This window comes from Mytilus californianus, unplaced genomic scaffold (genome assembly GCF_021869535.1).
Source record: "Mytilus californianus isolate M0D057914Y unplaced genomic scaffold, xbMytCali1.0.p SCAF_2, whole genome shotgun sequence".
NCBI lineage: Eukaryota > Metazoa > Mollusca > Bivalvia > Mytilida > Mytilidae > Mytilus > Mytilus californianus.
This window is the reverse complement of record NW_026262668.1, coordinates 28,582,224-28,598,776: the sequence shown is the minus strand read 5'-3', so window position 1 is coordinate 28,598,776 and position 16,553 is coordinate 28,582,224. Positions and strand designations below refer to the sequence as shown.

General features: G+C 31.7%; 2 protein-coding genes across 3 annotated transcripts in view; one reads left to right on the top strand and one right to left on the bottom strand.

Annotated features, from left to right (window-relative positions):
- Positions 1–6,233, bottom strand: part of LOC127729612 (golgin subfamily A member 2-like) — a 36,858-nt gene extending 30,625 nt beyond the window's left edge. For both annotated transcript variants that reach the window (XM_052237456.1, XM_052237457.1), the window contains exons 1-2: positions 6,113–6,233; positions 2,597–2,758 (exon numbers count right to left, since the gene is read on the bottom strand). In XM_052237456.1, the coding sequence (XP_052093416.1) occupies positions 2,597–2,758; positions 6,113–6,160 (210 nt within the window). In that variant the 5' untranslated portion in view covers positions 6,161–6,233. The remainder of the gene's footprint in view (positions 1–2,596; positions 2,759–6,112) is intronic.
- A 128-nt stretch (positions 6,234–6,361) lies between these two features.
- LOC127729627 (ribonuclease H2 subunit A-like) lies at positions 6,362–15,842 on the top strand. Its single transcript, XM_052237482.1, has 2 exons — positions 6,362–6,446; positions 14,741–15,842. Exon 2 carries the CDS (start codon positions 14,782–14,784, stop codon positions 15,703–15,705), a length of 924 nt encoding a protein of 307 aa, XP_052093442.1. The 5' UTR covers positions 6,362–6,446; positions 14,741–14,781; the 3' UTR covers positions 15,706–15,842.
- The last annotated feature ends 711 nt before the right edge of the window (positions 15,843–16,553 follow it).

The following is a 16,553-nucleotide window of genomic DNA, read 5'->3' as shown; positions in this document are numbered from 1 at the left end:
AATACTTTTGAAATGCCTTAATATATAAAATATTATGTATTAAAAGCAATTGAGTACTCATTTGATTTATCAGACTTATCATAACTATTAAAAAGTCAAATTTATATGAGCCTGTGCCTAAAAATGGAGGTTTTCCAATGAAGGGGGGCCTTACATGAAGATGTAATATTTTCCAGCAATTTTAAATTTGTAAAGCTTTTTGGTTATAAATCATCTTTACATATATATTTAATGTACTTTAAATGGAAAGAAAACTCACAAATAACATATCATATTAGTTTAAAAGGGTCTTAGGCCAAGTAAGACTGAAAATAATTTAGGGTCAATTTAGGCCGTAGCACATATTTACATTTAAAAATGCATATTGAAGCTATAGGAAATAAAAATTTGTGTCTTTTCTATCATTTCTATACTCAGGTGACATGATACAATAAATCTGAGCACAAAAAGACTCTTGCATTCAACTTTTTTTGCTGACAGTATGGTCTGATACAAAGATTTTTCACTTTTTAGTGAAAAACATGCATGCAATTTTAGTCGCAACAAGCTTATATTTGAACCACTTGCTATCCTACAGAAGAAAAGAAAGATATTATGTGACATGAAACAGGTACAAAAGACATTGTTAAGTGCTTTTTATACAAATTTAGTGAGGTCTTTATTATGGACTTCAACTTTTATGTTCCAAGCTCCTCACATTTAACTTGATCCAAACAGGGCGTTAGACGAGGGTCATATATACAACACATTTTGTACATATTGTCTGAGATAATCTTCTTTTCTGTAGATTCAGAGTTCACAAATGAGTAATACAACTGGATTGAAGCATAGAAACACAAATATTGACACATAAAAACCTGTCAGATAGAAAGTCAGAATGCCACTTATGCATCAAAATTGAAAAAGCTATGAAATGCTTATTTTGACCATAATATGCCCAAATTGGTCATTTTTGCAGAAATTCTATCAAATAAAAGTTTAAATCCTTTAGTTTTATGCTATTTGACAAATTGACACCATCAAATCATTCAAGGAAGTTGCCAAAGTACAGATTCTATATTTCCTGATTTCACCTCTTAGGTCCGAGTACACAGTTATTTCGTAGTGCATTTCTTTTAGACAATAAATGAAAATTAAAAAAATCCCACCTGCGCTTTCTCAATAATATTTTTACAGTGTGTTGTACTACTTTTGGGACAAATTATATCAAAATTATAGAAAACTTCATCGGCTCTAACTCAAAATATGGACAATTTTATGTTAAGGGGGTCTTCAAATCTTTTGACAGCTTCCAAAGTGCTAATTTTTAACATTTTTCAGCTGGACCAAATCACTACTTTACTTTAAAATTCATGACCCAAATTTTTTTACAGTGTCATTTCACCCCCCTAATTGCTATTTGAGTCATAAAACATGGAGAAATAAATTTGGAAGGGGTATAAAAAAAAATGGCAAGTAACACACTGTCCACACTAGGGACTACATTTGAGGACAACGAAAATCAAAGGACGATAACTGTGTACTCGGACCATCTGTAGATGTATCTTTATCACAAAAACGAACATTAATTTCGTCGAAGTCAAAATGTCTAAACAGTTACATATGGGGAAAAATGGACATTTTCTATTTAAAACAAACCTGGATTATATCTGTTGTAGAATTATCATTTATGTTTTGTCTATTAGTATGTGTATTACCTGTATTTTATCTGATCTGTAGAATTATCATTTATGTTTTGTCTATTAAAATGTTAATTACCTGTATTTTATCTGATCTGTAGAATTATCATTTATGTTTTGTCTATTAGAATGTGTATTAGCTGTATTTTATCTGATCTTTAGAATTATCATTTATGTTTTGTCTATTAGAATGTGTATTACCTGTATTTTATCTGATCTGTAGAATTATCATTTAAGTTTTGTCTATTAGAATGTGTATTACCTGTATTTTATCTGATCTGTAGAATTATCATTTATGTTTTGTCTATTAGAATGTGTATTACCTGTATTTTATCTGATCTGTAGAATTATCATTTAAGTTTTGTCTATTAGAATGTGTATTACCTGTATTTTATCTGATCTGTAGAATTATCATTCATGTTTTGTCTATTGGAATGTGTATTACCTGTATTTTATCTGATCTGTAGAATTATCATTTATGTTTTGTCTATTAGAATGTGTATTACCTGTATTTTATCTGATCTGTAGAATTATCATTTATGTTTTGTCTATTAGAATGTGTATTACCTGTATTTTATCTGATCTGTAGAATTATCATTTATGTTTTGTCTATTAGAATGTGTATTACCTGTATTTCATCTGATCTGTAGAATTATCATTTATGTTTTGTCTATTGGAATGTGTATTACCTGTATTTTATCTGATCTGTAGAATTATCATTTATGTTTTGTCTATTAGAATGTGTATTACCTGTATTTTATCTGATCTGTAGAATTATCATTTATGTTTTGTCTATTGGAATTTGTATTACCTGTATTTTATCTGACCTGTAGAATTATCATATATGTTTAGGGAAGGGTTTTTACCTGAATTTATCTTGTGTAGAACTACCATTTATGTTTAAGGATGTGTTTTACCTGGATTATTTCTGCTGCAGAATTACCATTTATGTTTTGGAATGTGTTTTCAGCTGTTTGCTTTATATCATTTTCTGGGTTCTGTGTACATTCATCATTGATTTTAGACTTTTTAGCATTTGCTGGAGAAGTCTTCCCAGTTTTCTTCTTAAACTGGTTCAACTGAAAAAAATGTATATGCATACATTACTGCTTTCCATTTATCATAATCTGCCATGAAAATAAAAAAATAAGAACTTTACTATTAATTTAACACTAGTCAACAGTCATCTAGTCATCTATCATGTCTATATGACTATTACAGGCTTAATTTTGATTTAATTATTGAATCAAACTCTAACGAGTCACTGGCATGACTGGCAGCAGGATTCAACTTTACAACACAGTAATTATAAACATTTGCAAATATTTAAATGTAAGATCAAGGGTCACCTCACCAGGCCAAGTGAGCGACTATGTCTCCCTAGGATGCCCAAATTTCCTCTAGAGAAGCCCTAGGGAGGAATTTATGTCGCCCTTGATTTTCTGTAAAATTCCCTAATGTTGCCTCATGATTTTTGAACACAATCTTAAAAAAAACATTTGATGGACACGTGTCCCTAATATAGTTTAGCAAAAAAGAATTGATTACAAACACTGAATTTGATATACCAGACAACAAAATAATGATTGGGCAAACAATCTAACCTTTATTTTAACTGAGCTGACATGAATATCAGTATTTACATAAATTAAAATCATTCAGACATTGACAGGGTGATGTCCGCTACCATTGTGGTAATCTCCAATTTTTGTATTTTTTCCAAAAAATCCTCATTTTACTATCTTGCCAAGTATAAAAAAAACTGAAGAAAATATGTTTGTCTTGGATCTTATCCAAAAAAGGGACACAAAATATTAAGTTTCAGAAATTTGGTAAGAGTCCCATTTCAGTTCTAATAGCTCAGAGTGACCAATTTAGGAATAGTTCTCATTTCTCAATAATTCTAGTAAGTCAATCTAGACAGTAAATGTATGTGTAATAATAAATGAATTTATCATGTTTATAGATAATTCAAAGTTTCCTTTTCATGTTTTACAATTCATACACCATCATTCCAAGCTGACTAGTTTACTTTATAAAAATGTTGTTTTCATTATAAATCCACCAAATACTATTAATACAACAATCATTACAAAGACATTATAATTAAGAACAATTAATGCTCCAAAACAAGACATTAATTTTAAATATTTCCATGTTTTCTCATGAATTTTGAGAAATATATATATTTTGTTCAATATTATCCATATCAGTATATCACTGTATACATGGTATATGAATAATGTAAATTCAGAAATTATTGCATGCATTTATTATTGCGATTTTTGCAGAATGGACAAAAATGCGAGATTAATTATTGCGATTTGTGGAAAAGCTGCATACAAATATATGTCAGATATCAGAATGCAAATGGCATTATTCGCAATAATTTCTGAATTTACAGTAAGTTTACTAAAACCTTAATACCATTAACAGTCAAGGATATAACTCTATAGGGTTATTAGAGAAAAATAACATACGCTTGTTATTGTGGACAAAAAAATCAAAGAACTGTGATAACATATGTATGTTATATGTTTCAAAGGGACAATATACATCATTAGTTTTGTTAAAATGTATACAAGTTCTATTGATATTGCTACTGTCTTTATGTCTCTATACTTAACTATAGAAAGATATAACAGTTCATAGTTTGCCAATCATGCATATCACACCTATGTTATAACAGAACAAATATGCCTGTAATAACTAAAGGGTGTTATTACAGCTTCTCTACATCACTTCAAAGCATTTGCTCAGACATAGATCATGCTCAATTACAATGAATTTTAATTTATTGTAAGAAGTAATGATCAGAGCATGTAATGAGGTTCTGCGCAAGCTTCCCAGTAATTCCCAAGTGTCTCATTTAAGAAGTTACATGCCTGTAATAACTAAGCCTTGTTATTACAGCTAAGTTAATCACTTAAAAGCCTTGTCTCATTGATTTACCATGGTTAATGAAAAATGTATTAATCTAAATTAATAGTTAGTTATCAAGGCTATGCATTTAGTTTCTGCGCAAAGTTTCAAGAGTTCCCTCGAGCCCACTAAAAATAAAAATATTTATGGTTTATTTTACAAATAACAAACATATGTTATTACAGATTTAGTAAATTTAAGTATTAAAGAGTAGACAACTCATAAAAGTATCTGTAATAACACATGCAAGTTATTTTCTGTAATAACCCTATAGAGTTATATCCCTGACTGATTAATATTAATATACTTTTTCTGTAAAAGTAGGGCGAACAGACCGGATACCATTGATGAGTAGAGAGTATATTGGAACAATTGGTTGACAGCTAGTGTTGACAAATCTAAGATGTATAAATCAGAGGTTTTCATGTCAACAGGTATTAGATTTGAGGTTGACAAAAAGACAGTATAATGTATATATTAGAATAATTGGTTGACAGCTGAGCTGTTTTTTTTTCCAGAGCAAACCTATTACGATACATAAATTCATTTTATCAGTTCCAAACTGTAACTAGTAAAACAGTCAAAATGTCAGCTTTCAACATACATGTGATAAACTGTCAGCCTGTCAACATACATAAACTCTCAACTGAATACCAAGATAAATTCTTACTAGATCTAATAACTTATCAATTTTAATCTTCCTATATATTATAGTTGATTCGACTATTTGTTCTGTATAACCCATTTTATCCAACCTTAAGCAGGAAAAGACAGTCATAGTCTAATCAGATTGAAATACTAAGAACGGAACTAGCCACGAGAGGGGTTCTAAACTTCTTTTACAACCTCAATACACCTTTATCACTATTTGTCCGCCATTGTATTGTATTGTATGTACGGAGATCCCTCCCTGAACGGAGCACCCCTCGATTGCTGAGAGGGTACAGTGGAATCCATGTACACTCCCTATCAGGATTAATGGAGATGTGTCACTAACTTATATACAACCCACCACCAGGACAATTACTAGACATCACAAAAGTTCCCGTAAAATTTTCACGTCACAAAAGAAAATGCCTGACGCCTCAAAGGAAAAGTGATTGTTGTATGATGTCAATAGTTCAAATGTTGAAGATTCTCAAGTAAAGTTCCTAGATTCCAAACTAGCAATAAGGTCTATGTTTACAGGCTAGTGACAGTAGTGTAGTAGTGATCACTGTTGATAAACTACATATTCCACTCAGCCACCAAGGCTCCTATAGTACATGTACACTGTTTATCATTTTACATATATGCAATAACGACTGTCTCCATTAATATATCGTATCACTGTGTACATGATTGAACTGATGAACCGGCTGCTGTCAAAATAACTGTGGAGGGAAAAGGAAGAAAATATTAGGAAACCAAACTACTATGTGGGTCATTTGATATGGACAAAATACCCATACTTTCCTGTACAATATCTACGAAAATTGAGTATTAAACGGGTAACGAAATTAGATGATAACCTTCTTTCTAGCAGCAGCGATTTTCTCCCGTTTGGCAGTGTCAGCCATTCTTAACCGGATAATGCATGTGCGTGCGCATTTTCATGACACGCAGTCAGTATGTGAAGAATCTACATGTTTTACACGATTTCAGGTAATTTTTTCGGACTTCAACAATTTCGGACGTTATTTACTACTAAAAATCAAACGTTTTTTTGCACCCCTTGAATGAGAAGAAGCTGCGGTAAAGTAGACGACCGCATTTCGGAGCACCTCTGGTTGTTTCACTGGAAAAATGGCGCGAAAGTGAGAAGATTTTGACCACACTCTTTAACTCTTCGAGCTGTTAAATAATGTAAGTTGACAACATTATATTTTGAAATTCTTACATAATATAAAACATATGATATGCAATTATCTTCATCTGGTACGCTTCTTTTCAAAATTTTGGAATCCAATATAAATAATATTGACATTCTAAAAAAAAACAAGCAAAAAGTCCTATTATTCTTCTTCTTCTTCAGTTTCAGAAAACCATCAACATACTGATGTTTACTTTCCGGCGCATACCTGGTAAATTTTTTTCAAATTTATGTATTTATAAATGCAGTTAAACATAGATTGTCAAATTTTTTGTATTCCATATTTTTGTATATTTGTTATATTATTATTCATTTTTACAATTTTCTTTGTTTTTAGATTTTTCGTTTTTATGTAGTTTTTCTAATATTTCATTTTTTATTTTTATTTTTAATTTAAGATAAAAACATGATTGCCTGATTACTTCAGGTGTGGATAGGTATCAAGGTCTGAAGGAGCACATCGTGAGTGAGTGCATCCTTGAAAGTTTCTGTGGTGGTGTTTTTTGTTATGACTGAGGATAATTTGTTCCAGTCTTTAATTGTTTGACAAAAGAAAGAAAATTTGTAGCTGTCTTTGTTACATTGGATTTGTCGGTAAGCATCTTTATTGGTGGATCTTGTGGTGGACTGACTCTTTTGTAGTAAATTTTGCGATGGAATGGCAATATTTTCGTTTATAATTTTGTGGAACATTATTAGCCTTGTTCTTAGTCGGCGTTCTTGTAATGTTTGCCATTTCATGGTGTCTAGCATCTCAGACACACTGCTGGTATTGTGATGTCTGTTACATGCATACCTTGCCGCTCGTCTCTGTACTTTTTCTAATGATCTAATGTTTTCGCTTGTATAGGGGTCCCATACAGTACAGCAGTATTCTAATTTGGGTCTTATGATGGTTTGGTATGCTCTTTCTTTTATTTTTTGTGACTGGACTTTGAGATTTCTTCTGATAAAACATAAAGATTTATTTGCTTTAGCGGCTGTTTGTTGGATGTGGGTGTTCCATTTTAGATCTGAAGAGATTGTGATACCTAAATATTTAGCATGTTTTACTGATTTTAAGATGTGCCCATACATGTTGTAGTAGAAGTGGATGGGAGTTCTTTTGGTTGTTATGTTCATGATGTTGCATTTGTCTGGGTGGAAAGACATGAGCCAGTCTTGCTCCCATCGTATGGCGGCTTCTAGATCTTCTTGAAGCTTGAGGCAGTCGTTTTGAGATTTAATTTGTCTGTAAATTATACTGTCATCTGCGAAGAGTCTGATTTTGCTATGTTTGATGTATTCTGAAAGGTTATTTATGTAAATAACGAAAAGTATAGGTCCTAGCACTGTACCTTGTGGCACACCCGATGTGACTGGTATTTTTGAAGATGACGTGTTTTCTAAAAGTACTGTTTGAGTTCTGTTTGAAAGAAAGGATTCGACCAAGTTTATGATTTGATCTGATATGCCAAAGTATTTCATTTTATATAGTAATCTTTTGTGTGGTACCTTGTCAAAAGCTTTGGCAAAATCCATGATTATGAGATCTGTTTGTATGTTCTTGTCATTATTTTGTGATAATTCATGAATGAGTGAGATAACTTGAGACTCACATGATCGCTTTGCCCTAAATCCATGTTGTAATTCATACAGTGTGTTATTGGTTTCGAGATGTTGCATCATGCTGCTTGCAAAGATGTGTTCAAGTAATTTGCAAGCTATGCATGTTAAGGATATAGGTCTGTAGTTACCTGGGTTATGTTTATTCCCTTTTTTGAATACAGGTGTGACATTAGCGTGGTTCCAGTCAGATGGTACTTTACCTGTTTCTAATGATCTGGTGAATATTAATGTGAGGATGTCTGTACATATCTCAATGTTTTGTTTGAGTACTTTGCCTGCGATGGTATCAGGACCAGTAGCTTTATTAGGGTTTATGTTTTTGATAAGTTTATAAACACTATCCCTAGATATTGTTATGGTTGTCATTTTGGGATGAATACTAGGACCTTTATCTGGAATGTCGGTATTTGCTTCAGATGTAAAAGCTGACTGAAATTGTTTGTTCAGTATGTTTGCTTTCTCAGATGGATTTGAGTGCAATGTACCTTCACTTCTTAGAGGAGCTATGCCAGTATTTTCATTTTTTTGGCTTTTAATATAAGAATATAGCTTTTAATATAAGAATACGTTGAAGGAAGGCGTCCAAAAAAAAATTATCAAAAAGCTGTACAAAAATGGCATAATTATTTGGACTAATAACTTATCTGAGACTACTCAGGAACATATGTATTTAGATATACTGTTCCCAGGACTACTATAACACATGTGTTATAGTAGTCTCAGAACTTATATATAAGACTATATTATTGGACTTTATTATAAAACATGATAAACAGAACAATGTGTGCAAAATCTCAAGTCAAGCATAAAGAGCTGGGTAGGAATATTGGTCTTCATTGAATAGGATCAAATGAGCTTTACATTTTTATTGCCATCACATTCATATTATATAAGCTGTATACCAGTTAATTGTATCATGATGTGATATATCATGTATATTATCATAACAATTCTGTGAATTTTTAATTTTTTAATGAATTGTGGTTCACATTAGTTGTTACCTTATTAAAATTTTGAAGTATACCAATCTAGTGTCTTTTGTTCATTTACTGCCTCTTCAAGGCTCTTGGAATCTTTTGTGAATTTTAAATTTTGGTAACAAAGCATTTAGATATTTTCTGTTATTACAAGCCAAGATGGGACTGTCTTAAAAAGGATATTTTAAAACAAATTCTTTTTGAATTTTCTTATATAGAAAAGAGTTTACAAGCCATATGATACAGGGCATTACAACAGGTATATTTATTGTTTTCTTCTTACAGCAGATTCCATTGAGTGTGTAGCCAAAGGTAATATCTTTGGTTAGCTTGCTTATTAGCTGAACCGTGAAGTCATTGTTAGGTTAGGTAAACTACCCTACTTTAAGAATAGACTAGTCCGACAGAAAACCAATCGATCTGTCTGTTGGACTATGCTACTTCGAAAGGAGGGTAGTATACCTGACCTAATAATGACTTCACGGTTCAGCTAACAAGCAAGCTAACCAAAGATATTACCTTTGGCTACACACTCAATGGAATCTGCTGTAACTTATAAATTATCCTTAGTTTTAATATTCTAAAGAAAACAGTTCCTCCATTAATTGTGGAGCACTACCCATAGGGTATATTGTTATAGGTTACTCATTGATCTGGCAATATTCTATTTTCTTATTTTAGCTGTCAGGACCCCGTTTTATGCCCACCTAGGGGCATTATGTTTTTAGGTCTGTGCATCTGTTCTTTCGTTCCTTCGTCTGTCCTTCTGCCCCGCTTCAGGTTAAAATTTTTGGTCAAGATAGTTTTTGATGAAGTTGAAGTCCAATCAGCTTGAAACTTAGTACACATGTTCCCTATGATATGATCTTTCTAATTTTAATGTCAAATTATAGTTTTGACCCCCAATTTCACGGTCCACTGAACATAGAAAATGATGGTGCCCACTTCAGTTTAAAGTTTTTGGTCAAGGTAGTTTTTGATGAAGTTGAAGTGCAATCAACTTGAAACTTAGTACATGTACACATGTTCCCTATGATATGATCTTTCTAATTTTAATGTCAAATTAGAGAGTTTTGACCCCAATTTCACGGTCCACTGAACATAGAAAATGATAGTGCGAGTGGGGCATCCGTGTACTATGGACACATTCTTGTTCTCTATGAATTTATTTCTACACATTTTGTTATACAATTTATTAAACAATGTTAAATGTCGCTGCTGAACAAAGCTGAATACAATTGTAAACTATGAATTTTAACAATAGCATAGAAGGGGCAGTCAGCACATTTTACTGTTAAATTAGGGTTAGAAAATCGATCTACTTTATGAGAAAGATATCTTTTCTTTTCCCAACAATCATTGAAATTCATATAATATAATCAGTTGTCATCCAGTTTTTTTTTTATTAGTCACCTTGTTTCTGTACTTTTTGTACCCAATGGGTTATGTCGCATTGTTTATGTTTTGCCATGATACACGTAAGCTAAAATAAGCGAACCAATTGTAGTCCGGTTAAATAAAGGACTTGCCAATCGGCCAGTCAGGTATCATCTTACGAACAATGCTTGGAATGACAACAACTGGTAACTACTATTGTTGCATTACTCTTACAGAGAAACTGACAGCGATCCTGTTCCAACATATATACGAATACACAACAAGGAATTTTATTTTAAAACACTATAAGGTTAGAAATAGAACTATTTTTATCGTATCAATCTCTCTCTAAAACATTTTTTTGTGATTTTCTTAAAGGGGTAAAGTAGTTGGCTGATTTCTGTGCTATAGACAGAGAAAACCGCCTGCTACCAGCTTCTATGGAAAGGGCTGGTTAATTAGATTTATGTATTCTTACAAGTTTAAATTATTATTCTTTTTGTCATTATTTTGTCATTTCATTCTAACCAATGATTGAATTCATTGTTGATCAAAGATTTTATTTTTGTTTAATGTATTTGTTCTGTTATGAATGATTACTAGGCTCAGCAATGGGCACCATAATTGGCTAATAAAGTAATCTTGTATATTGGGATAGAAGAAGGGAAAGCCATCTTATCTTTAAACAACTGGTAGAATTATACTGAGAAAAAAATTGAGTGTACAGTTATGTTCTTTGGGGAAATGCTTAGAGTTAATTATGTCATGTATCCAATCCATGTTATTTTGATAACTATCATTAGGCCAGACTTTTTTTTTTATCTATTTAACGAGAAAATTTGTAAAAAATTAGGGTCAAGGGGACGAAATAAAAAAAAAATAAAAGTGCAAAGTTGGTCCAGTTGACACTAAAAATAAAAATAAAACCATTATACATGTTATAAGAATTTACAAGAACAATGAAATGAAAACAGACCAGTATATTAACCCTTCTATTAATATGAACATAAAAAATATCTTTTGATTCTGTATGTCCTCTATAAATTTAGATCCATGCATATGCACCAGGCAAATATAAATATATCAACCTCCCTGCATATACACTATATGTATGTATATTACCAGTCAGGAACCTCTTAGTGTATGTTACATGTTTATATTGTATATACAATTCAATTAAAAAAACTACTCTGTTATCATTTTCATGAAATTAATTATTTTTCATTAAAAAGATATATTTATTTAACCGTTAAGCTTGGAAATAATATTATTATTTTATATTAGTGTAATAGACATGGTTGAGCAACATTAACTTATATATTGAAACAATGCATTAAAAAGGAAATATAAACATTAATCAAAAATATCTAACCAAAAGTACGTTAATGCGTGTGGTATGCGTAATTTTTCCTTTTGGGATCAATTTTTGTCTGTCAGCAGTGCCATTCATGCGTCCGCAGTCATTATCGCAAGAATCGGGATTTCGGTCATAGCAGGTCCGCTTCCAATAAAATCCAGACTCCGATCCGGAGTTCTTCAAAAATATACCCAATAATTTAAATGTCGGAGACAACTTTACAAAAATAAACGATGTTTGATACGCTTTTTGGAAAGGAATATGACGTTTTTAATGCAATACATGGATTACAAATTTACTTCAGGCTAATTTCATCAAGTTCAAATGAAGTAATAACTTATTTAGCCGAAAGTTAGAATGATTTGATGTACTCTCTCGTGTAACAAGTACCGGCGAAAGTGGTTTTAAACAAATTGTTTTTATGAAAAAACATGCCACCAGCTTAAAAAATCAATGCTTTAACCTCTTTTTTTAAGTCATAAATCTTTTATGCCTTTAATTTCTTTACTTTGAAATTGCTGTTTCATCGACTTGGTAAAAATTAAATATTACCGATGACGAAAGCGGGTATCGTAAACCACAGATTTTATTTTTGTTCTGAGGATTTCGTAACAGTCGGCGGGAAAAATAAAAGTAAAAAGCACTTCTTTTATTTTTATTCTGAAATTGGGAAATTGGAGTCGGCGGATCTCGTTAAACAGATAATAAAAAAAGTCTGGCCTTATCATAGTGTTTCACATGGTCATTTTAAGAAAATTATGGGGCTTTCAATAAAGAATATATAAACCAAGTAAGGTAGTTTAATTTTGCCACTTGAGTTAACATGTACATGTACATTGAATGTGCATAAATAAATAAGCATAACATTATATATACATATAAAGATATTTTAATTTAAGGAGTAATACCACCATTGTTTTCCTCTATTAGTCTGTTAAATTGTAACTTTTCAAAAAATTGTGCAGAAGAACTTTATCTTTGTTTCAAGTAAAGAAATACATGTTCTTGGCATGAGTCAAATTTTATCCTGTCCAGTTATACAGTGAAAATTTCACATAACATTTCATTGCATATAAGATAATAACCATCACCAGAAAATAACCAATCAAATTTTCACCCCTTTTATTCCTGTTTACAAGCTTTAGTAACCATGTCAACTCAAGTTTCCAAAAATATTTAATCATGTTAATAGAAACACCAAATTAAAAAAAGAATGGTGCTTTGAAATACCCAAGATATAGGTTTATGGCTCACAATTTGTTTGCTGCAATGAAATGCAGGGTTAATTTCCTACAACTGCCAAATTCAAGGGAATAATTTTTTTTTCAACCCTTTTTTTATGAAACCAGATGTGACGAACTATGATTTGGTGGTATTTAATTGTTTGTAGATTTTATATTTTAGTTTATTGCAATATGAAGAATATAATAAATGTTATGGTACTGAAAAAAAGATCTATGAAAGAAAAGAACTATTTATCAATATGACATACATGTTAAACTTAAATATACATTTCAACAACCACCACAAGTTGAAAAAGAAAATATTAAAACCTAATTTTGTAAATATATTCAAAACTTAAACCTTCATGTTTACTGTTTAGAAATAAAATGGGTATTTACTTTAAATATGGGTTCCGTTATTTAAATGATAGTGAATCCTTTGAAATTTGTAATGGAAGCAGTCAGATGCATAATCTAGTTCTATACTCTATATTAATGTAATGAAATGAAAAAAAACCTTTTGATAATAGTTTACTTTTGTTTTTAAAGTACACACTTTCTAATATTAGATGTTGACTAGACCGTGATAAAGCTCAGACCTGAAAGGGAATACTTAAAATCCAATGGATTCCATGTACCGTTTTGTCAAGCTGTAGTCAAGCATCCTCATGTTTATTGGCAAACAAACCCATTTTTATTTTAGATGTCCATCATCTGCAGAGCATGCACAGATAATTTCAGATTAAAACAAACATTTTAGATTCTGCAAAAAGTAGTTAGTAATAATTAGGAATTAATGACACATAAATTTTGAACAAGTTTGTATTGTTATAACTGAAGAGCATTGGAGTTCTTGTGCAAAGCACACTAAACATGCATGCTGAAGTAAGGTGTATGTAAATACTTAGAAATCAAAATGGGAAGTTTTGTTCAGGAAGCCTCTGTTTGTACAAATGTTATACATTAGTCACTCACTTAGTTATAAGCACTGGATTGTACATTAGGATTCTCTGTCTTAAAACTTTACTCGAACTCCAGGTACAAAATTTGTGCTTGAAACACCAATTCCAGTATTTTGATTGGTTGATTTCTGAGTCCAGTACTTCAATCATGCTCAAAGTTTTTATGACCCAAGGCTAGATGTCATCAATTTCAAGTTAACTACAAAATATTTTAATACATTGGTGTATGTTAGGCTGAAATAGTTCAAATGGGGTAAAATATACTAGTTGACTGGGTAAACATGGTAAACCAGAAACGTGACATTTTTCTTTTTACATCAAATTAACATATATGACACAATGCATAAGCTTTTGGCCCTTCTTTTAACATTAGTTGATATGTCTGCTTATTGTGTTAAATCATTTATTGTTGAAAAAACCTGTTAAAAATGATAAAATGCTTTTGTTGACATACAATGACATATTGTCTATGTAATTCAGTTAAAAAATTACTTAAGGGGAGATTTTTCACTGCAACTAGTGTGATTGATCATTTTTCAAAACAAAAATAGTAGGGGATTTGCTCTAAAATATTATTTTATTTGAACTAGATATTTTTAAATTATATGACAGGGTTGTTAATCAGAATGATGCACCCTTTAATCATGTTAATCTAGGAAAATCCATTTTTCACATTGATTTTACTAACATAAAACCAGCAATGGGGATTTTTGTGATGCTTGTACTTGTACAATATTCAAACAGAGGCACTGTTGTAAATTTCCTATTTTAATTTCTCTTCAGATCCAGGAGACGATTGTTTAATACCAGTAATTAAAGTCAATATGGAGGTTAAGGAGGAAGTGGAATCTAAGCTAGGGAACGAAGACAATATGAAGAATTTAATATTAGAATCTCCACTGCCAGAATGTGTCAAGTCCGAGCCATGCTGGTTGGGAATAGATGAAGCAGGAAGGGGACCAGTTCTCGGTCCTATGGTTTATGGAATTTGTTTCAGTCCAATATCCATGAAGGAGAAATTTGGAGAAATGGGATTTGCCGATTCTAAGACCTTGACAGAGGAACAAAGAGAGAGCATTTTTGATAAGATAAATGAAGCCAATGAAATGATGGGATGGATTGTTGAAGTGCTCTCCCCTACCTTTATATCAACTAGCATGCTTCGTAGAACAAAATATAACCTTAATGCTTTATCACATGACTGTGCAATCAGGCTGGTGGCTCTCGCAATTGAAAGGGGTGCTAACATTGCTGAAGTTTATGTTGATACAGTGGGAGATCCAACAAAGTACCAAGAGAAACTTAAAGGTATATTCCCAGCTATTGACATCACAGTAGCAAAGAAAGCTGATTCTCTATATCCAATTGTTAGTGCTGCCAGTATATGTGCTAAAGTCACCAGAGATAAGGCTGTCAAAAAATGGAAATTCCAAGAAGAAATAAATACAGAAGATCTTCAGTATGGCTCAGGCTATCCAGCCGATCCTAACACTAAAAGTTTTCTTGCTAACAATATGGACTATGTATTTGGTTTTCCACAATTTGTTAGGTTTAGTTGGTCTACGGCAGCCATAATTTTAGAAAAAGATGCAGCCCCAGTGAAATGGGAAGATGATGATGAAGATGAAAACGCTGACAAAAGCAATATGGCATTGACTTCGTTCTTCTGTAAGAAGGATCATAACCCTAAAATGGACAGGCATATCTATTTCAAAGATAGATGTATAGAAACAGTTGAAAAATTGTAGTGTCGGCTGAGCAAGAGATTATTCTTGAAAGGACTAGATTTACTTATACATGGAGAACTTAATCTTTTGGTTTTCCAAGTACATTTAGTTGTAACCATAATGTGTTCAGTTTTAATAATATAAATATTTGAACAAAAGCTATTTATTTTGTATAATATTGTATGTAGTCATCTACATTTTTTTGTACTGAGTATGAAGATGTGAGATATACTCAAAAGCAAAAAGTTCTGAAGTTCCGGGATACATGCAGTAAGCAGTAACAATTGTACATGTAATTATATTTACTTGTACATTTGTACATTTAACATTTTTTGAAGGCAGAGTTAATTCCTTTAGTCATCCAGATTTTTAAAAACTTTTATAAGTAAGAAAGTGATACTGTTTTTTCTTCCCTTCTTGGAATTTCTCTTGACTGCATTGCTGTTAGTGTTGAATTGTCTCTCTTAAAACTAAAAGTACAATTTCATAGACCATGGAAATCTCATTTGTCATGCTTCAGTGATTCCCTATATAATCAAGGGGGGGGGGGGGGGGCTCCAGTCATGCTTCAGTGATTCCCTATATAATCAACCAAATTTTTCCCACAAAAGGGGGGGCCTGGGTATGGTACAGTTGAGGCATGGTTTTAGCTCCCAAAACTTGAGAATTTCAGGGGTTTTAAAAAAGAACTTTTTATTATAAAGTGAATGTTTTGGAGAAGTGTATTGGGAGTTAATTCAAACATTGAGAAAATTTTTTTAGTCTTCAAGTGTAAATACCTGTTAGATAATATTATTGGTACCAATTTTACTGCACCAGATGTGTCTTCAGTGATGCTTGAGGCCAAAGTATATGAAAGTCAAAACCTA

Excerpts from the sequence above, each read along its gene's own strand:
- LOC127729627 (XM_052237482.1), top strand. The coding sequence starts at position 14,782 with ATGGAGGTTAAGGAGGAAGTGGAATCTAAGCTAGGGAACGAAGACAAT.